At 40.0% G+C, this 24,980-nt stretch overlaps 1 protein-coding gene across 1 annotated transcript in view; it reads right to left on the bottom strand.

Annotated features, from left to right (window-relative positions):
• LOC139742183 (uncharacterized) overlaps positions 1-24,980 on the bottom strand; it is a 105,363-nt gene that overhangs the window by 6,226 nt on the left and 74,157 nt on the right. Inside the window, exons 5-10 of the mRNA XM_071652765.1 lie at positions 15,451-15,681; positions 13,744-13,860; positions 12,954-13,103; positions 11,890-11,989; positions 6,880-7,004; positions 3,540-3,753 (exon numbers count right to left, since the gene is read on the bottom strand). Coding sequence (XP_071508866.1) covers positions 3,540-3,753; positions 6,880-7,004; positions 11,890-11,989; positions 12,954-13,103; positions 13,744-13,860; positions 15,451-15,681 — 937 coding nt within the window. The remainder of the gene's footprint in view (positions 1-3,539; positions 3,754-6,879; positions 7,005-11,889; positions 11,990-12,953; positions 13,104-13,743; positions 13,861-15,450; positions 15,682-24,980) is intronic.

Here is a 24,980-nt window from a genome sequence, read left to right as displayed (position 1 = left end):
CTGCAAATCCCACTCACTTGGCAATCTCCATTCAGCACAATGTATCGTCTTACAACAGGCTGTAAATACTGTAATATCAAGCTCACATGATATTCTTAACAGGTTTTGGGACCCACCTTAAAGAGTGTACTCAAGATATCAGATATATACGCACCATCAGCACAATTTAGATATATATCAACCTCAGCAAGATTCTGTGCACTTTTGAAGCATGTATACATCAATAGAACTAACACTAAGTCTCACAATTTTACAATTTTACATAAACTGAGCTATAAATCTACGAAGACTGAGTGCTCATGGTTCCACTTGGTTCTAGCAGCCAGCTACTAGGTAATCCATACAGACCTCCACTAGCGATGTGAACCCAGCTTGCCCCATCAAGTCCCATATGCATATATCTATGTGGTATGGTGTAGTATCTTTTTATCATGATTATTCATTACGCATTGTGAAGGGTGGCGCCATGGCTAATTTAGGAGGCAATGCAACTGCCTCGCAATCAACTGAATCAAATTCTATTTCCACTGAATCTAGCTGAGGGATATTGTGTGTAATCACGCCATCCTCTGTAGGAAGAGGCAAAAACACTCTGTCCCTCAGAAAGGACATTAAATGGAGGTCCTGTGTGTCAAGGAATTGCAACTCATTTGCAGAAGAAACAATAAATGTTAAACAAAAAACCGGAAGGCATAGAATTTAAAGCGTTGACCTTCTGAAGTGCACATGGCACGCAAAAAATACCAAAACTTTACAACAAAAAAAGATGAGATAAGCATTTAAGAGAACCAGCAGAGGAAGAAGCAGATAGGCTTATCAAGATGAAGATAGCACTATGGAAAAGATAGAATGTGGATGCTTTTGATAAGACAGGATGAAATAGGCACAAATCTTCTACGAGTCGAAAAAAGGGGGAAAAAATTAAGGAGATATTGATCACAAAATGAAATAGATCCTCCACAGTGATGCAAATTTGGAAGCAGTAAAGTGAGTCTTCCCGCCACTTTCTTGTTGGGCTGACAAACAGGTTTGCTGCACTGATCACCTCGACAAGTGACGAAGACTGACAGAAACGGCTAGGAACCTGTTTCGTCAACGCTCCCTAAATATAGCCCTGGCAAGTTAATGAGGTCACGAAAGATAACATTATGACGGATGCCACTTGGGATAATGACTGGGGGGCCAAGATGCCTGATTTCCTGAAATTTTCAATGATTCCCCTGATTTCCTGAAATTTTCAATGATTCCCCCCTGCCCCCTACCCCCATAACCCCCCCCCCCCCCCCCCCCGCAGCAATTTGTAACATAAGCAGAAAATATTACAGAATCTGCAATTTCACTCCAAATCAGAGCTTGAATGAAATCTTGTACAAAGCTCTAGATTCATTTTAACTTTGCATAAAAACACATCACACACATTTGATGAGCAAGTGTCTTTGACAAAAATTAATGGGTGGAAAATTGACAGCTATCTGACACAATTCATCCATCTTCACAATTGTTCCTTGCATTCATATCTTCCTGTCGTATGGCAATGGTTATAATAAATCATTTTCACAATTGTCTTCCTATTTCCTGCCACATTTTTTTTTCATCTCCTCCTAACTTTGATTGTGTTCTTTACAATACATCTTGATGCATTCAGTAGCTGTGTTAATGCCTTGCTAAAATCTATGTAAAAACACTTCTTCTACCTCTGTTATACCTACCTATTACCACACGACAACGTTAAGAAGCCAAAAAATTGTCAGGTTACAAAAATAGTGGCCTGAGGGAAAATACTATAGTATAAATGCTCAGTGTAGAAGGGAGGGTGATACCCCGTTTATACAAAGCAAAAGGAGGTTTTGAAGTTTGGGTTCTGAAGTCTCCTATAGCAGCCACGAGAAGCCTTTCAGCTCAGTATAAACAGACAAGATTCAGAAAAGGAGATGCTGTCAGGTCAGGTTCTAAAACCATCTACAGGGGGTGGTTTCAGAGCCTCCTATAGCCTCAGCTGCAGTATAAATGCTAGGGGGTTCGAGAAGTCGCTTTTTTGCTGACCCGGAAGTTATCATTGAAGGTCATCGCCAGCTAACCTAAACAAACCAGCTGTGGTGACTGATCGCCGCTGATAACTGTAAAGACTGCACAACACATTCATGCCCAATCACATTTTAGCAGTTATGTAAGACTGCAATGTATATCAGAGGGGAACTAGGTTATCATGGGAATGGCACCAGTCGGGCCTATTTGGCCGAAACCAGTCAAAGCAGTATTAACCCGTTGAAGATGAGTCCCGAGTATGCTCGGGCAAGTGTCTATGGGAAATGCTTGTGGTAGCAAAACCAGCCCGTCCTCAATGGGGTAACAGATAAAGAGACCGCCTTTTTGAGACTGGGCTTTCGGACCTCCTCGAGGACGCTCTGAAACCCGCGAGCAGTATGAATGGGGTATGAGTGATTCTTCCTGCTCACAGATTACGCACAAGAATCTGGGAGGATTAAACCCGCCTCAGCTGTGACCTCAGACAAATCCAAATGGGCTTACAGACGTTGCACCTGTTATCGGATCGCTCCGCAGCTTACTCCACTTTTCTCCCTTTTCTCTTTCTATGATCAATTCTGCAGCGCCACAACATCCTGACCTAATTTGCCTTTGTTTTACCCCTTCACTACATGACTTGTCCTATTAAGCTTGATTGAGGCCGTTCTCTCTCTCTCTGATTTTCTTTCATTTTTTAAAGCATGTCATTTGCCTGCAAAAAGTTATTCTCATTTCAGAGCGCAAACACTTTGACTATAAACTTGAAGTTGTGTGTCAGTTTGTCAGATAGAGCGTACAGCTGTTTCTGCTGTTTGCTGACATGTATTATCAGCCAAAAAATGCAAAAGATTTATTGAGATAGGTGTCAATGCAAAAGTTAATAGGTATGCCTCCAATGTGTGAAGCTTTATTATCAACTTCCAATCACGTAAAAAGAAATGGGAGTCTCGAAGAGATATGAAACTAGAAATAGTCCGCAGAAAGAAGTTGATTTTGAACATAGAGCACCGAAGGAAGAGACAACATTCAAACAGATGACACGTGAGTAGGCTTTTGAGCAAACCCGCCACACATGATGTGATAAGAACTTTACATCAGAGTCACACGACTACATATGCTCTTAGTTTTCAATTATGTATGATTGTTAATGGCTTATTGATGATCAACTGGACGTAACTTGCCATGCATATTAAAGTCTGAACAATCACTACTTTGTCACTCTCATTTTAAAACCTTCATCTAAAAAGATCATTAGGGCTCGGTTTTACTTCACCTCGTTGAGGACAAGCTGATTTTGCTATAACACATATTTCCCACAGACACCTGCCTGAGTATACTCGGGAATAGTCTTCAATGGGTTATCCCATTTGTTCAAATTTTTGCAACTTCCTGTAGGGCTGATGCATGGCTGCCCATGCAGTTCCCACATGCGATGGGTTTAGGAAGCAGTACATGAAAGCACAGTGCCAGATGCCATAAGGATGCGTAATGGCTCACCCACCCAACTAGCTCACCTGATCTTCTTGATTTCGTCCTCGATCTCGTCGGCATACATTCGGCGAGACATCTTTCCTTTATCGCGACCCGCGTCACGCTCCCTCAGGGCATGTCTGACTTCTGCCACCAGATCCTCGCCCCCGGAGTCCTGGTCTTGCTCATCGTTGGAGTGAGGGGGCGAATTCTGCTGCTTGTCCGTCTCCCGCTCACCCAATCTCCTCTCCATACGCCCTACAGATCGCAAGAGGGAATACAGATGAGATAAGAGTACTGTCGAAACTGATGCAAAAGAAGCTCTTGAGGTAATGTGCACTAGAAATAGAACCACTGGCAAAGGTAGGGTATTGAAATCTCATATTTCTGCTTGTACACATTGCCAGCTAGTTTACATGGCTTACTCTAGGCACATAATGATATGTAGTTGTGCTCTGCCCTCCTGTGTTGAATAGCCTTGTTGCGTTACCAGCTGTGACATTTTCAGTCTTTTGAGTTCCAGAAAGTGAATGTCTTCTGTGGGTCATTGACTGCATTTATTTTAAAGTGACACAAATCAAAGCGTTTGCTTTTAAATTCACACCACAGTATATTATCAATGTCATATAATATAGAGCGATGTCTTTCGTGGCAGATGTGTAAATAACATTTCCAGGCATCGCAGACAGATTGTTGACATGTGGTACCAAGGTAATGGTAGTACGGAAAGGGAAGGAAAGACGAAGATTGTCTATAAAAAAAAACCAAAAGTGATAAAATATTCAACTTGTCTCCTCTTCTCAAACTTACACGCTGTGCAAAAACAGTGGGGATTTACTTGCAGACCTATAAATAGACATTAAAAGATGAATCTGCCCAGAAACTCTTCATGTTACCAATCTCACCCAAAAATCACCCCACCCCCCTTCAACATCACCATCCCAACATAAGACCCATGGGTCCAACTCGTCTTGGCGCCATGGCCAATTTGACAACAACCTAACTCCTAGCCCACTGTCTCGTGTGTGACTCATACCACACTTGCGGCCTATATCAGCATCACGCTTGCTTTGCAAAAGGACCCCCCGAGAAGTCGCCTCATTAGCTGGAGGGGACAGTCTCCTATCTGTCCCCTCTCACTCCGCCCTGGCTTGGAAATCGGAGGAAGAGTGCTGAAAGAGGGGCACGGGATGCCTGCGGGGGTCAAGCAAGCCAGGAGGGATTGGTGTAGCCTCAAGCACTGTTCCAGTTGGCCAAGCAGGGGGGCAATACCAACTCAAATAGGATTTGAACTGAGCATGCAGTGCATGGCAACAATTAAAAGATGTCAAGAATGACAGGAAGGATTGTACATTGCTTCCTCTCTTCGTCATACCTTCATTTACGGCAATCTCCACTTTTTCTTTTTTTCTGTTTTGTATGGAGCAGTCTGTTCATCACATGTTTTGACTTTATCCAGTTTCCTCTCCCACTACCTGGAGATTAGATTTCAATCCCTTTACAGGGTTTTATCTTTCGACAATCTTGATTTAGTAGTCTTTCTCTGTTGTGAGTCCTTAGCGATGTCTCCCAGCCCTAACAGGATGGAATCCTTTGGGGGATACCCGGTCTTACATGAAAATACCACCTCATCTTTCAAGTGAAAATAGATTGTCTGAAAGTGCACTTCGCAGATGTTTTGCAATTAACAATTTGAAAGGCTTACAAGAGAGGATTTTTTTTCCCCCACAATGATACATACATGGCTTTCTATCTTTACATGGTACACCAAAAGAACTACTTGAAAGGGTATTCAATTAAAATAATGAAATGCTCACATAGGAATGTTGTCCTCAGAAGATAAACAAACATATTGACATATTGCCACAAAGACATATCCTTTTCGAAGACAGTTCATTAAGTATCTCTGTGGTTTTCAAACAGAATCCTGCTTATTGCAGCACACAAGTTGAATGATTCATTTGGTAAACATGTCATCATTCATCCTGGTTTTTAATGGCCTGGCATCCAGATCAGAAATGAGCCAACATTACCCAAAGGGCAGCAACAAAAGGTCATGAGAATTTGCTAGGAGAAAAACAAAATCATTTTGGAAGGATGTGTCCATAAACAGGCAATATAATCACTTTAATAGATGTGAAAACAGCTAACAGCAATTTTGGTTTCAATCTTATTCTTCATGTATGCAAAAACAACCATGAAAAGAAGGAAAAACACAGTAATTCCATAACTCACAGTCTGCCACTATTACCTGAGGCAAGAGCCAGAAGGTCAACTTTACAAACAAAATTGTCCGACAAAGTTGACGTGACAAACGAGGCTGAGTGTCCAACAGATCAGTTAGTCATATCTTTTTAATACGCTTCTGAGTCACAAGTCAAAAGAGATAAATGTCCATACCTTGAAATGGGAGCCTCTAGGAAGTCCATATTTTTTTTTCATGGACCCAATAACTGTATGATTTATGGTTATCATCTTTGCACAATGTCCCCCCCCCCCCCCCCCCCCCCCCAATGATATAGGAGCTGGAAAGTGTGTGAATAAAGATATGCCAAGAGTGTTTAATCTTTAAGATCGCAAGTGGCCTTCATCACTATCTCTACGCATGTCCCAATGCCATAACACAGAGCTGGAGAATTTTTTTTTCTGTTGTCTGAGTAGGGAGGGGTTTCTAAAAAGAATATGGATCTTATGTTTGCATATATGGAGCCATCTGTACATTTTGGAACATTGCTGACAAAATATGATAACAGTGATACTCATAATGATGCTGCTGCTGATGAAGATGAAAATAGCAATGATGACAATAATGAATATGATACCAGCAGTAACAATTACCATCATATACTTGTCAAGATGATAATGATAACAATAATGGATTCGTAAAGTACAAGAAATAATAAAGTCTTTAAAAGTTGTGTATAGAAGGAAGTGAAACAAAAACATTAAAGTTTGAGATACAGAGAGATGTTGCGAAATTCATAAATCTCACTTTCTTCCTGTCACTCAAGTTATTGCGCAAATTAAAGAAGCTTGGCAGAACAAAGCTTTAGACAACAGTCTCATGTGAATACGAACATTCTTATAACCATTATAAGGATCTATCAAATTGATGAAATGAAAATAGAACACATCATTATGGCAGCGGCCCCACATACTTAAATTTGTGCTGATGCTTTCACATGCCTACTCTTAAACAATTAGGGGAAATTTTCTCCATTTCGACTGTCAATCCACTAAAAAATGAATGATATACCATTGTACCATTAGAACTTTGTCTGTTACTATATAAAGAAATTTCTGGTGCCCAAACTGTGAATGAGCCAGGAGCTTCGACTGTATTTCGATAAAATTTCACAAAAAACATCAGATTTTCAGTCTTACCGGGAACCCTCCTCTTTCTCGGCCACTCCTCCCTCTCCTCCTCCCGCTCCCCGTCCGAGTCTTCCCTGTACCTCCTCTTCCTGGCCTGGCCCGGTACGTACTTCCCCTGCCGGATCTTCTTCTTCCTGCAGAGGTGGACAAAAATATTGATGGAAAATATTCTCACCATACACCGGAATGACATGTAGCTGACAATGAAACTGACACGGAGGCAATCCATTCATGACACTACAAACAACAGACCTATCTATTCCAAAACAGGATCTAAAATGCTTCTGAAGTCAAAAGCTGTCAAAGCATATCTGCAGACACTCAGCTGGATACTGCTGGATACTTCTGGATACTTTTGGATACTTCTGGATACAGGAAAGAGGGAGAAACTGCAGAAAACACTTAGAGAGGACTGCCTAACGTAGTGCTGTGAAACACCTTTATCTTAGTAAGAATGTAGTGTAATGGGTTGGCACAGTGGTGCACTAGTTTGCTGGAGTTATATTTTGTAATGAGTTGATGTGGTAAAGTGTAATAAGATAGCGTACTTCTATACAACACAGCCATGTATAAAGTCAAGTATAAAGAAAATTCAACATGTTTTCACTCTTCTCGCATAATAATAGAGCACTTGACATGCCTCTTTTGGAAGGCAGGGGGAATAATATTACCCTTAACATATGTACAGTGTCTGTCAGCAGCGAGTTGAGGGAATGTGTTCTTCTCAAAAAAAAAAAAAAAAAAAAAATAGTGGCATTCTCTTTATATTTTCCTTATATCATTCTATGCATGTGACATTATACACTACAGTAGTCTTCTCATCCAGCAGTGACTGTGCTTCAATATTCATTACTTTTGAACAGATTGTCTGATTTTCCTTAAACTTTCAGTGATGTGTTCTACTGATATAGCTGCATTTTCTCAATCCTCATGTATGTGAAGGTGTACTTGTCCTCTATATGCCTAGCAGATGATATTTCAATTAGTTCCATGTTTATGATTCCCACGTCAACTTCATTGTATTTCACTATTATTCAAATAGCAATCTCATTTTAACCCTCATTCAAAGCCAAACAGTACACACTTAATGTAGGATCCAACTTTGAGAGTCGCTGAGTACTGCGTTTGAAATATCTGAAGATGTTTTAGATGCACCATCTGGCAGCTATTTAATGAATAATGCAATAAATCAAACCTCAATTGGAGCAAATTCTGTGGGGGTTTTAGAGGACAAGTCACCGGATGTGAGTAATACTGACCCTTCCCCATGTCCATCAGACATTTTGCACAACTTTTAAAAATGGCAACTGCCCCCCCCCCCCCAAAAAAAAAAAACCCACTTCCCATCCTTTTGCTCCTCCTCTGCCTTCCAATCTCCATTGCGATCCTGCCATCTACTGATCCCCTTACAAGTCACCATCATCCCCTTCTTCCTGAGAAGGAAAGACCTCCCTGAGTTCCCCCTCTCCCCCCCCCCCCCCCCCCCCCTCGGCTCTCTGGGGACCCTGCAGTAGCCAAGAATAGCTGTAAAGAAAATCCCCTCAATTTATCCACATACACCACCCATATAATGGAGGATTCACACAAGCAAATGCATCTATACAACAACATTTTTTTTTTATAATGGTTCACGCTATGCAGACTGAGCAGTCAACAGGAAAAACGTTTAATAAAGAATGCACATGTACTTCAGCTTTTAACTGAGTCTTTTTTGTCTGTGTGTGTTTGTGTTTTCATTTTGGAACTGAGTTGGTGTGACACCTCATACTACAGATTGCCTCAGCAGGTTTGATCTCTTAATGTTTGAGTGTGAAGTTTTACTTGTCGATGAATGTGAAGTACCGGTGAGACATTCCATATCACATGACAAACTAATGACACATGATGGTGAAGCGTTCAAGATGTGACTGAGATAACAATGCAAGCCTATCGAAACCAACACTCATCATCCCCACTGACGAAGTCACACGCTACATCCCGTAGTCTTCCACTCTAGTCCTTGAGACATTTGGAGATGTTCAAATCTGTATATGAAGTCAATGCCAGCTGGACTTTAGCTCATTAGAATCCTAAAGTGTGGATGAGCATCAGCAGTTTCAGTTTCTCCCTCCGGTTTCTCCTAAAGCGGTCAGTGAAAGTTGTGAAATGAGATTCTCTTTGAACCTCCAGGTAAGGGATTGTCCATTCCATTGTCCACCACAATCGATACCACAAGTGGTTTCAAGAGATGTACGTGTCATCCATTTTTTATTAGTCACGCTACCTGCTAAGTCATACAAGCCAGGGACAGACACTCTTCACGTCAAAACAAACTTGAGGTTGATAGCATTCCCCATGATTAAGAATATCATCGATGCTAATTTCTTCCTAATCAGGACTAAATACAAATATTACTTTCCAAAGAACAAGCACACAAATTATGAAAGAAGCCATTCAAGACTTGGAGAGGTCCTGATAATGGGTTGGGGGAGGGGGGTGGGGGGTGGGGGACAAGACTAGCTTCTGTGGGCCATATGGACTAGATCATCGCCAGCTGGGGGCATACCCTTTCCTGATTCGATCAGAAGTAGCAGCTCATGTGCACACATTACCTACGTAAACCCCGGAAGCGAACTGTCAAATTATGTTAGCCCTCTGCGAGTCAAAATTCTAGCTCCTATGTAACACATTCCTAGCTTTTTTTTCTTTCTGTTTCTTATTTTTCATTCACAGAAACACAGGGTGCACACACTTGGGACTTGTGCTTCCAGGGGCTAATTAGCATGTTACGTTGGAGGAGACTCAATTGAGCGGTTTCGAATCCGGCATGACCGATGCATCTAGAAATCTGCAAATTGAATTAAGTGCTTGCATCTACAGCTACAGAAGCTCAAAAGGAAATGAATATCCTTTTGCGTGTACAGCAAGTTATATATATAATTTATATAAATGTATATTTGCTTTCTGACAAGATTGTTTGGAAGGATCATATATTTTCTTGTTATTGCACAAACTGCTTTTGTTTATCATTATTTGTCACTGATGCATGGCAAATGCTTGTCATTGCTCAATATTTCTATCACATAGAGACTGCTGCAGGTTTCAATTCCCCTCGCATCAGAAATAGGCCTCTTCTCATTTTCTTCTTAACAACACAAAACAAGTGCACTGTCCAACACCATACCAACAAAAGACAATACAGTTGATCTGCAAAACAGTGACAGAAAGTCAGTATTTCGGTGTCAAATTTGACATAAGCATCATTCACAAATATAAAACCTGTTCCTTGTCCACGCTGAAAATGACAATGATTCCCAATAGCTACTTATTACAAAACTTTGTGGGGGTCTTCTTCTCCCTACATTCCAAATACTCACACCCAGAATGACCAGGGGGGCGTTTCATCAACGAGTTCGTCGGACTTTTCACCGACAAATTTGCTATCAGCCAATCAGACCAAGGATTTCATTAGCTTTTAACAGTTGTCAGTGTGAATCCTTGCGTCTGATTGGCTGATAGCAAATTTGTCGGTGAAAACCTCCGACGAACTCGTTGATGAAACGCCCCCCTGATAACACCGCCCACAAAATGGACACTTTAAAACAGATACTTTAAAACAGACACTTTAAAATTGACACTTGAAACGGACACTTTGAAATGGACAATCTTCAAACTGAATAATAAAGATATGGTACCCTTGAGGCAGAAACCTCTTTTCCATATTGTTGGCATCCAAGCTGGCCTTGGCACACATTTCCTTTTGTTCTACATTCCCCATGGTGATCCCCTCATTCAGAGTTTCAGAAACCCATCATGAGAATGTAGGCAGTCAATTTGAGTTATATTGGACTAAAAGGGATCAGCTGTAGAAAAAGAGAGAGGAAGAAAGGAAAGGAGGAGAAAGAAAAGGAGGGGGAGGAGAAGGGAAAGAGAGAGAGATAGAGTGAGGCCCATTTTCTGCACAAATCATCAAGACTTTTGGGACATCTTCTGGTTTTCTCGAGGGGGGGAAAGAGACTCACGAGTCATGTCCATTTGCCGCCCTACCATCACAATCATTAGTGCTGACACTGGGAGGGGTATTGCCCGGTTACTGCACAGTATTCTCAAAAGGTCACCCTTACTCCAAATATCAGGAAATTGAAAGAAAAAAAAATTGACTCGTATTGGGTGGAGAGTGAGAGAGAGAGGAAGAGATAACCACAACAACAAAACCAACAAAGAAATATTGTTTGTCTTCCTTGAGACGAGGAGGAAAGGAATCAATAAATTCTCTGAGCCAAGTCTGAGGGACCGCAGCAGCTGTCAGAGTCTTGTCAATCTACTTTCCCTAAATTATGCACTTGTGAAGGAGGTGACAGTGATGTCTTGCTTTCCTGTGCCAGTAATCTCATCAGGCGGGAATACAGCGCCTTACGTCATCGGTCGGTCGCAGGTTAAGATGATGATACCCCTTTGATGATTCTAGTCTTTCAGACGAGACCAACCAGCGTAACGTGGATCAAGTGCCAGATCTTCAGAGGATACTTCTACGAAACACAGCTCTTTGAGGCTTTGTTTGTTTGTTAAATGTTTGTTTGTTTTTTACTCATAAAGTACCAATAAAGCAAGTTTCAGGGCGGATAGACAAGAACATAATTGAGTATCATCACAGATATCCATGAAAACTTCCACAACAAACTACTACAGCAAGGTACTTTACTTCTCAAGCGTTATCTCAAATTGAAAAAAAAAAGAAGAGAAAATGTAATGGAAGCTTTAACCTGTTGAGGATGAGTCCCATGTATACTCGGGCAGGTGTCTATGTGAAATGCGTGTTGTAGCAAAATCAGTCCATCCTCAACAGGTTATATTGCATGCAAGTTATTTCATTCATCTCACAGAAGGAAAGGATAAGGATACAAATGCGTGCAAGTACAAAGATGTAGTGTGAATTGGTGAAGCATTTATCCCCGCCCCCCCCCCCCCCCCCCCCACCCAGTCAAAGTAAAAAACATCTCCAGTCATTGGGCTTGTTTAAGCTAGAGGCAGGCTACTCACATTGACTCGCTGATAAGGCCCTTCATCCCGCCAAAGTTTGGATTGCCGTACTTGATGTAATACTGACTGTGTCTGTACGCTCCTCGTTCCTTCCTGTCATCTGCATGGAGAGAACAGAGCATGAGATGGGACAATTACTACCATTGAATAAAAACATAGTAAAAATAAAAAAATCATCTTCTGACTACCAGACAGGCGTCATATCCACCAGACCACAGAGGCTCCGCCCCACTGCCAATTCTGGTCGTTATCCTTGTAGCGTGCAGCAGGTACTGGTTCATCCTGAGTATGTATGCCTATCATTTTTTAAGATGGATATTAGTAAACGTTGGATGATCGGTGCTCATATAAGTCGATGAAGGGCAATTTGTCAATCAGTTGCAATAGAAGCAACTTGATGCAAGAATTCATTATTTTGAAGAAAAAAAATCCTGTGAAACTCATTAATGTCATCAAACATTTACATCAATTATGCTTTGGGAATGAGAATTGACAGTGTGATGATGGACAATCAATTCATCACTTCTCTTGTAGCTTTCAGTTTATTATTAAACAATTATGAGACAAATTGCATTTTACAATTTGTGCGTAGGTTACGTAGTACTAGTAAGTCCGAGTGAAATCTTCTGAAAGACAAATTGTACGAGACATAAAAAATGAATCTATAATAACCTGATACCCTTTCCCCATAATGATTTGAGTGTGTCACTCGCAAGTAATAACTGACTTCCGGTATCTTTCAAATTCATTTTGATTAAAAGGACCCACAATAAGTAAGAATTATCTCATCACAGAACTAGAACAAGTTTACTACATTTTTTTCCCTCCTATTATCATATCTACTAAAACTGTCTCTGGACTTCAAAGCTTTCTAGTCACCATATATAGGGCAAAGGGTAAGACATACAATTGTACATATATTTCATTACAACTTCCCAAGCATCCCAGCAACACAATACCTTCATGACAAACATATGAATACAGTAACTAGTGTAGGTATTATAGGATCTAAAAGCTCTTACAATCTCACACCCCTACACCCCCAAAACAGTGAGTGTGTATACCTATGGTGGCATATCTCAGAAGGAGTTCCTGGGCGCTGGGGTGTGGTAGGCCTATCCGGAGGGCCTGGTCCTGAGTGATGTCCACTGGTCCCAGGTCCTCGTCTGCAAGCTGGACCCCCTCCATGCCCTCCTCTCGCTCCGTCCTTGAGCCTGGGAGGGAGACAAACAAAAGCAGGATTTGGAAGGGTGAATGCAACTTCACCTTTACAGAGGAATGCTCAGCTGCCTACTTCAGTGAAATTCTTCATTCTCAATTTAAAAATAGTGTGTATATTTTTTTTTCACCCACATCTCTATCTCCTTGCCACAACAGCAGTCAATGCCACCATCACCACATTGCAACCACTGACACACGTATACCTTAATTATAATGTACTACCACAATATCCATATCCATCACAACCACTGCAACTGCCACATACCACCAACTAATATAATTCTACATGCATCACCGATATAATTATACAGTATACGCCATATATTTCGTGAGTCTAAATTTTCGCGAATTGGGAATTCCCGACGATTTCGCGAGTGGTTAAATTCGGAGTCCTGCGCTGAAAGGAGAAATGTACGCGTGTACAGAGTCAATATTTTTGCGTGTCTTTAATTTTGCGAATAGCATCCGACTCGAGAAATACGCGAAAATAAAAACCTCACGAAATATTTGGCGTATACAGTATGTCCATTACAAACACCACCATCGTTAACACTACCACGACCTTTGCCAGTACCCCTTCTACTGTACCATGACAGCACCATTTTCACTCCTGCTGGGCAGTGCCAAACTCACCAAAGTTGGAATGTGATTGTGAGGTTGATGTGGTAGTTGGGATTATTCTCTGGGACGGTCGCACCTTCTCGCCCGTCTCCCGGTCGCTGACCAGATTGAACGTGTCATCGTCGTCATCTAGCCATAGACACACACACACAAATGGAAATGATAATAGATGCACATCAACAGTGAAAATGTTTCAAGCTGGTTATTTCTCAACACATGAATGGAGATATACACAGCTACGACCCAAAAACTCTTCCAGTAAGAATTGCGATTTACTTGGAAATAAAAAGTTTGATGAAACAAAGAAAAATCAAAGGGCACCCTGACACAAATGGGAAGAACATGTACAAATAGAGAATCTGTTATTAAGAGAAAGTAGATAAAGAGTGGAATATGCACATGGAAACATAAAAGGCATGATCAGAGCAGATTTTAAACTGACATCCACATAATACTCTCTGCAAAGTCATATTTGTGAATGTGTGCAAGGGTTTAATTTAATTTTCATGATATCCTGCTGGCAAGAATGCACAAAACAAATAGCCAAAAAGTATTCACTGTGCTCCTAAAAAACAGACATCATCCGTTTTGATGACATGTGCCAAGAAGAAGAAGGCACAAAAGGCAAAACATACAGTTACCATGTAAAGCAGTGTTAAAAAGTATGTTTACATTTGTTTCCCCTAATGTGCAAAGTTCAGATGACAGTGCAAATCATAATACCGCTACTTGTGACACCACATGTTGGACAGGGGTGAGTGGAAGGTTACAGTTCAAACAGTGAAGTCTGGTGCTCAAAAAGTTTGGTGCTCAACGGCAGCTTTACCATTTCGTGTGCCAAGACAAGTTGTGCAACTCAGAATACCAGCACATATTTATGTAATGAGAAGGGGGGGGGGGGAGGGTCTGCTGCCTATAGAAATCAAAGTTTGAATGAAATAATTGTGGAGAGAGGAAGTTCATCAAGAGCTTTCAAGAGTCATGAGATCACTCGTGCATTGCCAAGACTTACGGCTGGAAATGATATTTCACCTGAAAATGATATTTCGACAAAATTACATTGTAGGTTATTAAAGAAGCTAGAAACATGACTGTCTTAGCATTATCTACTATGACAAATAATTGTTATATGCCTGTGCAGCAATAGTTCACAGGACCAAAATGACAAATCCCAAGTTCCCAAAGGACACCATATATCATATAATTCAGGGGTATTTCACTTGATCGTAATTTTCTCATATTGTGTTAAAATGAATTTTCAAACACACACATATAGCTAGCATGCCAGAAGTTATCATGCTAATTTGGGCACATTAACCCGTTGAGAACAGGCTGATTTTGCTACGACACACATTTCCCATAGACACCTGCCAGATTATACTCGGGACTCGCCCTCAACGGGTTAAAGACCTGGTGGTAGCATTGGGATTCATTCTTGGCCAAATTCATTCCCTGCCCACCGGGGTACTTTCACTCTAAAGCAGCAGTCAGCAAATATGTGCATCTATTAAGCGTAAGCTCATCGGTAACATCGACAGCAGTCGAGATTTATCAGCCGTGCGTGTACTCACACAGAGATTGACAATAAAGCTGTACAAGATTTGATACAGGGATTCTCAAATATATCCACACTGGGCCAGGCTTCCCACTCCATGATGTCCCCACACGACAGGGTATTTAATAGTTTGGGGGGTATAACACCGTCTACAGCCATCCTACCTCCACCCTCCTCCATGGGCTCTGGTTCCTGGTCTCCCTCCCCGCTGTGCTCCTGCTCTGCCGCAAGTTTCCCATCTGTCTCGGCCCTGTCCAACGGGTCTTGGTCCTCATCGATCAGGTGTCTGCATTGGGCCAGATTCTTCAGTCCCAGCCGGAAGTAGCCCTCCCGCGGCTTGCTCATCCCAAGCAGGGCCCTGGCTGCCGAATGGGGGTCTAGCCAAACGATGTTGCCTACACACACACATGCATATAAATAAACACAAGGGAATTAATATCTCTGAATGAAGCTTGAAATTGGCTATTTCAAGACATAATACTGTATACACCATATATTTTGCAGGGTTTTTATTTTCACCAATTTCTCAGGTTGGGTGTGTTTCGCAAATTTAACCACTCGCAAAACTGTCAGGACGACCCGATTTACATTAGCTCTCATTCAACATAGATACTGTCATTTGCACTGCACTGAATGTGATTATAATTTCAAATTAAGCACAATTGGAACTTACCTGACCTAAAGCAAGAAAATTGACATTCTAAGCTTTACATCCGTGGTCATAACGCCAGTGCATGTTCTTATATCTACATAAAATATCTTAGTCATTCATGGGGGAACCAGAAGACAACACACAAAAAAAAAAATAGTGCGGAATGACAATGGAGAAGGGTTTTGATAAATTACAAAAAAGATACAAAGCTGCTGCAAAGTTTCATTATTTCTTTTTTCCAATTCATATGCATGAAGAAATCATCAAAAAGTGTAGAGTAAGACAAATAAACTGACGTAAACATCATTACCATTTGATTTTTTTTTTTAAACAAAAGGGCACTCTAACATATCTATACAAAAAAAAAAGTTTGAGGTACAAGTATAGTTTTAGCAAACATGAGCTTCACTGTATTATTATTTTGCTCACTGATATTCTATAAAAAAAAAGAAAAAAATGGGGATTCATATATAATCAGCAAAGCAAAATGAAAAACAAAATGCTACTGTCCAACAACAAACACCAAATTTACTGCTCAAAATGACCGAAAGTTGGAAATGGTTATTAATAAAACAACATGGGTAACTGGTACACACTATTTAAGATGTCTTTCTTATCATTCTGTCTCTTGTGTTACGAGTAGGTCAAGGGACTGATAGAACATTTAACATAGTAAGCCTAGACTTGTCATAAAATATTCAAAAAGACAAAAAAAGAACTTAATCCAAAGAATTTTTCCTCAAAACTTTGACGAACATAGTCAATGTAAAATGAATAAAAACATGCAGTGACAAAAACCCAGATATCACTGCCCAAATGACTTTATAAGAGCTTCCCACAGTCGGAGATCGTGTATTCACACAGATTTCCACAAAGCCGAAAGCACGTCACAAACTCACCTTTGATTATCGCACCATCTAATACAGCACAAGTTACGTGATTCATTCCACAGGCTAACAAAATTGCAACGATCGACAAGGTCGCATTAATTTCCTGGTGTAAAACAGCCCTTCTCGCAAATGCTCAGTACATACTTGCAACATAAACATTCCAAACATTCCTTTTCATTGCAAAGAACAGGAAAGATCACCAATGCTTGTGTCAGACTTTTGACAGTTCTGTCCAAGAAGAACACTTAACTCTGCCTATTGTGATAAGGTAAAGGAAACACGACTAAAGCTCTCAAAGCACACTGAATGAGTGTTAAAGAAGATTACAGAAACCACCAAAGACCACTCCAGCTGATGCAGAATATGCACACGTAACTGGAAACAATAGGCTCGCGTGCCAGTTTCCATACAGCCCAATGATCTTTGGACCCATTTAAGCCACAGTGACTTCGCATTTCCCTGTCCATACATGTACCTGTCAAGCTGTGTACATGAACATTGAGGGGGGGGGGGGGGGGGGTGAAGAGGATGAGAAAAACCAACCTTGATTGTTAACGTCATCAATTGACTGGGTGACAATGACTGTCAAAAATTCACCAGATTCCACTGCAGAAACACCACATGCTATACAACGTGTTCTTTTGAAGAATAGAGTAAGTCACCTTTAAAGGACAAGTTCACCTTCATAAACATAAGGATTGAGAGAATGCAACAATATTAGTAGAACACATCAGTGAAAGTTTGAGGAAAATTGGACAATCGATGCAAAAGTTATGAATTTTTAAAATTTTTGTGTTGGAACCGCTGGATGAGGAGACTACTACAGCTTGTGAGTCATATGCGTACAACAGTATAAAGAAAATGTAAAAGAAAATTCAACATATTTTCACTTTTTTCGCATAATAAAAGAGCTCTTGACTTGCCTCTTTCTAAAGGCAGGGGGAATAATATTGCCCATAACATTTGTCGGTAAAGAGTCAGGGGAATGTGTACTTTTTTCAAAAGATGGAATTTTGTGAAATTCTCTTTATATTTTCCTTATATAATGTTGTACGCAAGTTATTCATACACTGCAGTAGTCTTCTCATCCAGCGGTTGCTGCACAAAAATTTTAAAAATTCATAACTTTTGAACGGATTGTCTGATTTTCCTCAAACTTTCAATGATGTGTTCTACTAATATTGCTACATTCTCTCAATCCTTATGTTTATAAAGGTGAACTTGTCCTTTAACAATAACTGGGATGCAATCAACCATTCACAAACAATTCATCACGCTGAATCTGTAAATAATAAAGAGGCCTTGTGCTAGGAAAGATATTGGAGTGTAACACAATGATGTTTCACTGATATATCAATTGTAAGTGCAAATAAATGGGCATTTAATGTAAGATAAACACAGCAAGTTTGTTTTGGGTGTTGTACAAGTACATTACATGATACTAATAAAGTACTCTTCAATGAGGGGGAATGTTGATATCACCACACATAAAAATAGGTGTTTAAAAGGTGTAGGGGTGAGGACTAGTGATATCATCACTGGAAATATCCCATGGTGTAATGCAATATTCTGAACTTTTGAAGTCTTAGTGGTAGTCTTGTGCACAAGAGATTAGAGCTATAGATATTTGAATGTACAGAAATTTAATGTAAAATGCTGTACATAGTACAAACAAATTTGTACTTCATAAAAACCTAACAAGTTTCAAATGTCAACACATTCCCAGGCTTTATTTCATATCATTAAATTTATATCATAGGCGAATGTACTTCACACTATTCTAATGGGGGAAAATGGATAATTTTTACACATCCCATCAATTGTTGTGTATGCACCTATACACTATGTGAAGCATCTTTTCTTTTACTAACAAAACTTAATTTAAATGTTATTTTTGATGGTTTTCAATTTCAAAGGGTCAAATTAATGGAAAAGAGAGAAAGAGTTTTTTTGAGAAATAGATAATGGAATGTGTCCAGTTTCCTTGACGCATCCTTTGAGGGTTTGTGCGTGGCGTGAGTGTGTGTACAGGTGATTGCTAAATGGAGTTGACCGTTTGCATGGAGGTCAATGCATTTCAGCTATTTCCATCAGACAACCACCGGGCTTATAACCATACTACTCTGGATGACCAATCATGAGGCTGGTCAGAGATAAGATTCCAGATCCCTTTGACTGTTGGTCCACAGACACTGATCCTGGCCTTCTTGTGTCGCGGCACTAACAAACAGAAAAATTAGGCCATTTCCTTGTCCGAACCAGCCCTTTACATCATAACAAGCGTTCCATCTGACCCTTGGAAATTAACGACAGATTTTACGCTTTCCTCTAATATATCCTGACTGACATTTTGTTTCATATTTGAGGATCAGAGGATGACTGTTTGTCACTGATTTTAAGGAAAAATTATCTCAATATTGAGAATCCTTCCCCTGCAATATTTCTTGAATCACTAAAACCCAACATCTACAGTGTCCCCTCCTATTATGTACAACAATAATGTCCTTTAGAAGTGAAATATAATTAATGATAAACAGTCTCATTATAGTATGTAGACATGACATCCATTTAAAGAAAGAAAGGAGATTTAGGAAATTTAATTTAAGGTCAATTACATTCATCACAATGCTGAGTGCCATTGATCAGAAACATCCGTTGCAACTGACAGTGCTCAAAGATGTTGGTAATGATAATGATAATGATGATGGTGATAATGATAAGAAAGCATCATGAGGACAATGTAAGACACTTCAAACAGTATTAAACATGAAAATAAATTTTCTTACTAAACCATGGTGACAGTTTGAGAAAAATAGTGACAAAGTCCTGTTCTCATACCAGATCATAACAGATGTCAAGAAAGGATAATGCTGTGTTGATACACATCCAGGGGGAAAAAAAAAGCTTCATGAGACATGACCTGTTTGTCATAATTCTCATGCTACATAAAAGACATGAAACAGAAAGGAATGACCACAAGGTTTCCATGTTAATGCATTCAAAAAAAATAAATGAAAAAATTGAAAAAAAAAAAATCTTTCTTTCTGCAATTAACATGTTTGGAGAAAATCACTTCCAGAAATGAAAAGGAACAGAGTTAAACACGACAGTAACTTCCTTCCAATAGGAAATCAAGACAATGTCCTACACACGAGGACCTTGTAAAGTCATTTCAAAATGAGAAACATTTGAGAAAAATCATCTTCACTGATTGCAAACAAGGTCTCCATATTAAATTTGCTTCATTGGTCTGTCATCAAACTGTATCATCTCCTGTGCTCACCGTTGTTTACGTCACTGTGGGCCTGCGCACGCGTGACTCAAACTCCGCCGTCTACCCATCCAGCAACCTCAATCCAATTACGTTCCATCAGAAATACTGCGCTAGACAGAAACGACAACAAGCAAAGGACAGCTTGTCTCTGCTTCAAAAAAAGAAGAATGAAAAAAAAAAAAAAAAAGAAGACGGAGAGGACAAGGGAGAGGAAGACACTCACGGAGTGGTTTGTGAATAAACAAGGTGAAGGATGTGGCATAAACTATCTTCCAAGTTTTCACCCTGTTTATCTCCCCCGTCTTGGTGAGCTTTCTTCTTCTTCTTCTTCTTCTTCTTTGTGCTACTGTCAGTAAGAAGTGGTTCTCATCAGTGTGAGGGTCACCAAACCTCTCTTGACAGTAGGAAATTTGCATCTCGATCTACTAATAAATTTTCCTCAGGGGCTGGTGTCAGAACTTAATTGGAGTGGATGCGCGCTAATCCTTGGAAGTGGTTTGCGGGGGTTTATACAAAGAAGTCACATTCTGGAACACACTGTGAGTAAATGTTTCAAAACATTGATATCCTCAGACGGAGGAGAAAGAAAGATTGGGAAAAAAAATTGGGGGCAACTCTCACTGTCGAGACTCTTCTCTCCTTCCTTTTCTGTCTCCTTACGACTCGTGATCTGTGTAAATTGGATGATGTTATTATTCACCAGGCAATCAGATTTCATCCTGATCAAGAGGCCGGGGATGTATTCCCTCGGGATGCTGCCAAGATTGCTTCTCCGGCAGCAGTGATTCACGAGCTGTACAGAGATGCGGCTTAACCGCATCAAAAAGCCTCAATGGAGCACCACCTTCTATGTCTAAGGCTACAGCCTTTTGAAGGTTTGATGCCTGGCAACCTCACAACACAAACAGCAACACTTCTGTCACTGAGGGGAGGTGAGCTGGCTTAGTGGTTGGTATCATCTGACTCATGCATGCAGGGTCCCGGGTTCAAATCCCAGAGGGATCTATGAGTTTGATGATGTATCTATGCATGGGCGGTCCTCTGCAGAAACAACAGGCATGAACTGACAAGGAATTAATAACTTCACATAGTTTGCTTGTATTTTTGGCAATGTGTACACAGAAATTTCTTTCGTTTTCTTTTTTTCTAAATGTATATCACGTGGCAAGAAATATGGCTGGAAACCATACAAATACCTTGCAGCTTTCTTAATTTTTGACAAGCCCTAATAAAAGTATCTAATGACCAGCATAAAATCTGGAGAGGCTCTGTTTCATGACACTTTTAACACTTCTTAATGTGAATGATTTGCACCTAGAGAGGCATATAAGCCACTGATAGATTAACACATTACACTTAACTCTTAACGTGCCATGGTCGCCGAACGGCGACCTTAGTCCTGACGTGCCATGGTCGCCGATCGGCGACTAAGAACAGCGAGAAAAGCATTGATCATTAAAGTTCTTGTGGTACCGTAATGTGTTACACCAAGCAACTGCCAATGATATGTACTGGTAGCTGATTAGCATAGCCATCGTTTCCACTAAAAATATGAGCATGCTTACATTGGAAAATTTTGAGTAAATACATGATTTTTCAGCTAGATGTATTTTTCTCACATCGGGAAAATCCGCAGCGGGCGCACCCTCTGCGAGATGTGTATGGATCAAAAGTCTCATAGGTAAACCACGCGTGTGTATGCTATTGACTCTGCGTGTATTGTCTATGCGGTTCCACTTGCATTGTTCCGCTTGGACGCTGTCCTGCGGGAAGCTGCTTTGATTTTGTCCCTCAAAGAGGGTCAGCTTTCGTTCGTCAGTCAAGTCTTTCATCCTTTTGTTTTGGTGAACGTCACTAATCATTGCCACGCTAGCATAGGAATTGCGCGTGGACAAAGGCCTGCCGATTTCAATAGAGTACGCCCGCCCGCAGTCCGCGTAGACAAAAGGAGGATTAGCAGGTTCTTCCTTCTCAGGTGGACAAAAGACACTATTCCAGGGCCCGGGACAATTACTTTAGTTTCAAATACAGGATCTGGGACTAAAGGACTCAGATTTGGGAATGAATTACTTATGCAGAAAGAGAAATTGCCAAGACAAAATCAATTGATAGTATCTTTGGAATCATACAATTCAGAAGGCAATTTTGTTATCATTTGAAAGAGGAAATGTTGCTCTAAAACATTCTCACAGAGTCAAGGGAGCGTTCCATTGAAGAAAAAACAAGACTGACTCTTTTTTTCCGTACTACACAAAAATTTCTAATGATTTTTTTGATGTATCAAATATTTCTGCAATATTTCAGATTCAGATAGATATTGTGGCAAACTGACTGCATGACACGAAAGAGCAAACATTTCTTGATATATGTTGTGTAGAACTCAATTCAAAACAGTCAATAGTTTCAGAGATATGGCGGTTTTAAATTTCATTGTCAGTCCAGTCTCGAAACGTTCTGGCGTTAGGTAAAAACCTCTGGCACATTTAATAGGGGTTTTGGGCCTGGCACATTAAGAGTTAAAGCTCCTGTAGGTGGCAAGGTATGCACAATGGGCTAGCAATTTCCTCCTCAATGATGTGTTTATACCAAAGATCAGGGCTCCACTTCAAAGACAGTTGTGGACAACAGCAATTCTTTCTGCAACGGCAAGTGTCATGGTAAAGACAAGAATCCCACTTTCTGATTAGCTGTTGCTACAACAATTTGCTAATCTAGCAAGAATTGCTATCCTAACATCTTTTATCAAATGAGACCTAGATAAAAATTCTGCAGTATGTCGCCAGAGTATCATTTGAAGAGTGACAGACTATAAAACTAACAAAAAAGTTGCATTTTTAGTTGATGTGATGTGCATTCAAGAATAATGCAAGGACAATGCCTCTATGCATATCTGAGAAATTTCTCTCGCTAGCTGTAGTCACACTGCACAAACTTCTTATAGTGTAACTTTGAGAAGTCTTTGCAAAGTTTGCTTATCTGCTCACACTGGTGGCTAAACTTCTCAAAGTTAATGTTCTCAATAAAGTTCTTGAAGTTTGGGTCACCACTGCGCATGCAAAACAAAGAAGAAAACATGTACCGCAAGCAGGTACTGGACTGGTTATTTGACAAACTTTGCAGCTGCAGTTTCAGCTGCATGTGTTCAGCCTGCACAAATTTCAAGAAGCTTTGCAGGAGTTTAAAAAAAATTCATATTTTCTTTTTGTGGGAAGTTCTACAGGGAGTTTCGCAAGATTTTGCAAAAAGTTTTGCAAGAAGTTTTGTGAGAAGTTTTTGGGAAGTTTGTGGACACACTGGCAAAACTTTGAGAACTTTAAATTTGATAACATCAACTTTTAGAAGTTTTGCCATTGTGATTGCAGTTTCTGAGTAAGCAAACATTTTCAAAGGATGATGCTAATGTCATTTTCATAATTACATGGTTGAAGGTCAATGTTAATAGTGCCATTTACGAGCTCACTTGAACGACATCAGAAATGTCTTTGAGTTTGGGGAAAAAAGTCAAAATTGGGAAAAACTTTTACAATTATAACATTTTTAAAATCTTACGCTTTTCCCCCTTTCTCCCTTTTTGGATATAGGCAAATTGTTTGGGGGAAAAAATTGTTGACTTGGTTGGTGCAAACGATTCACTTCTCATCTGCTAGATTGCTGTTTGCCTGTCATGGGGAAAAAAAATATCGTCGAGACTCCATAAATCTTCCAATAACTGGTTAGCACTCTCCCTGGTCTGTCCCTGGGAGCTGTACTCTAGAGGATCCCCAGAACACCGGTTGAGGCAACGCAAGAAGTTTGCTTGCAGTCAGTGGCGGGACGCCGAAAAGGAAATGCTTCCGAGCCACAGTGTCTGCAGTGTGGGATCAACCCATTTCAGAAATTTACAGGATTGGAGGGGGGCATAGGGTAGAATATTCACGAGGAAAAAAAAAATTATACAAATTTGACCGAATTGTCGGCCACTGCAGACAGACGAGGTTGAATTTATGATTATTGTATCTGTCATCATACATACCCATCACCGGCCTAACAAGCTGCTCTCTTACAGGCTCAGCAGCAAACTAGTGTAAGATCTACAACCACCAAAATGAAAGAATTGGATTTCTGACCTAATTACATCTCTATAATTATTTCTGTACAGATTTTACTGCACTTTCTGCTACATGAAGTCAAACAAACAAAAAAGAAAGCATGAAGAAAAAAGAAAACTGTAAGATATACTGTAGGTGCATGAATAAAATAGTTATTCATCATGATGAAATGAGTCCTCGAACCTTATTAAAGGACTTAAGTGGTAAGAAACTTCTACCCTTTGAGATTGAATTTATTGAATATTTGTGTGGAAAGTATTGAGGACAAGATATGTCGGTTGAGAATGATAAGGGTGTTAAGTTGCCAGTAAACCCATAGTGTTCCAGACAACTTAAAGGTCCAGTTTACCTTTGGGAGCAGTGATTTAAAAAATGTTCAAGTATCACATTTGATGCATGTGTGTAGGTCTGTTGTATCACAAAACATCCTACCATATTAAATTTTCGCAATAAAGCCTAAAATATAAGGAGATATCAGTGTTTTTCTCAATAAACTGTAGCTGTAGATGGTTTAGTCTGGAAACATTTTTATTATAACTATTGTTCACATTTTGTGTATTTAACAAAACTTAACATCGATCATACGAATTCAAATTTTTACAGTGGTTGTTTCTATCCCTAACTCAATTTTAAAACTATTTTAAAGCACTAATGCTGGGTTTTTGTTTCATCTGCAAATGGTAAATTATGCCTTTAATGTCCTTCTCATTCTCAACAGACGATTAGAGATAGTTAAAGCTGTTTCCAAGAACAACCTGCTCAAGATTGAGGCAGAAAGACCAGAGATGCG

The sequence above is a fragment of the Diadema antillarum genome, unplaced genomic scaffold (assembly GCF_040938485.1).
Source record: "Diadema antillarum isolate AM-2024a unplaced genomic scaffold, OU_Dant_1.0 scf00000032, whole genome shotgun sequence".
NCBI classification, from domain to species: domain Eukaryota; kingdom Metazoa; phylum Echinodermata; class Echinoidea; order Diadematoida; family Diadematidae; genus Diadema; species Diadema antillarum.
Note: the sequence above shows the minus strand (reverse complement) of the source record. Positions and strands in the feature narration are given on the sequence as shown.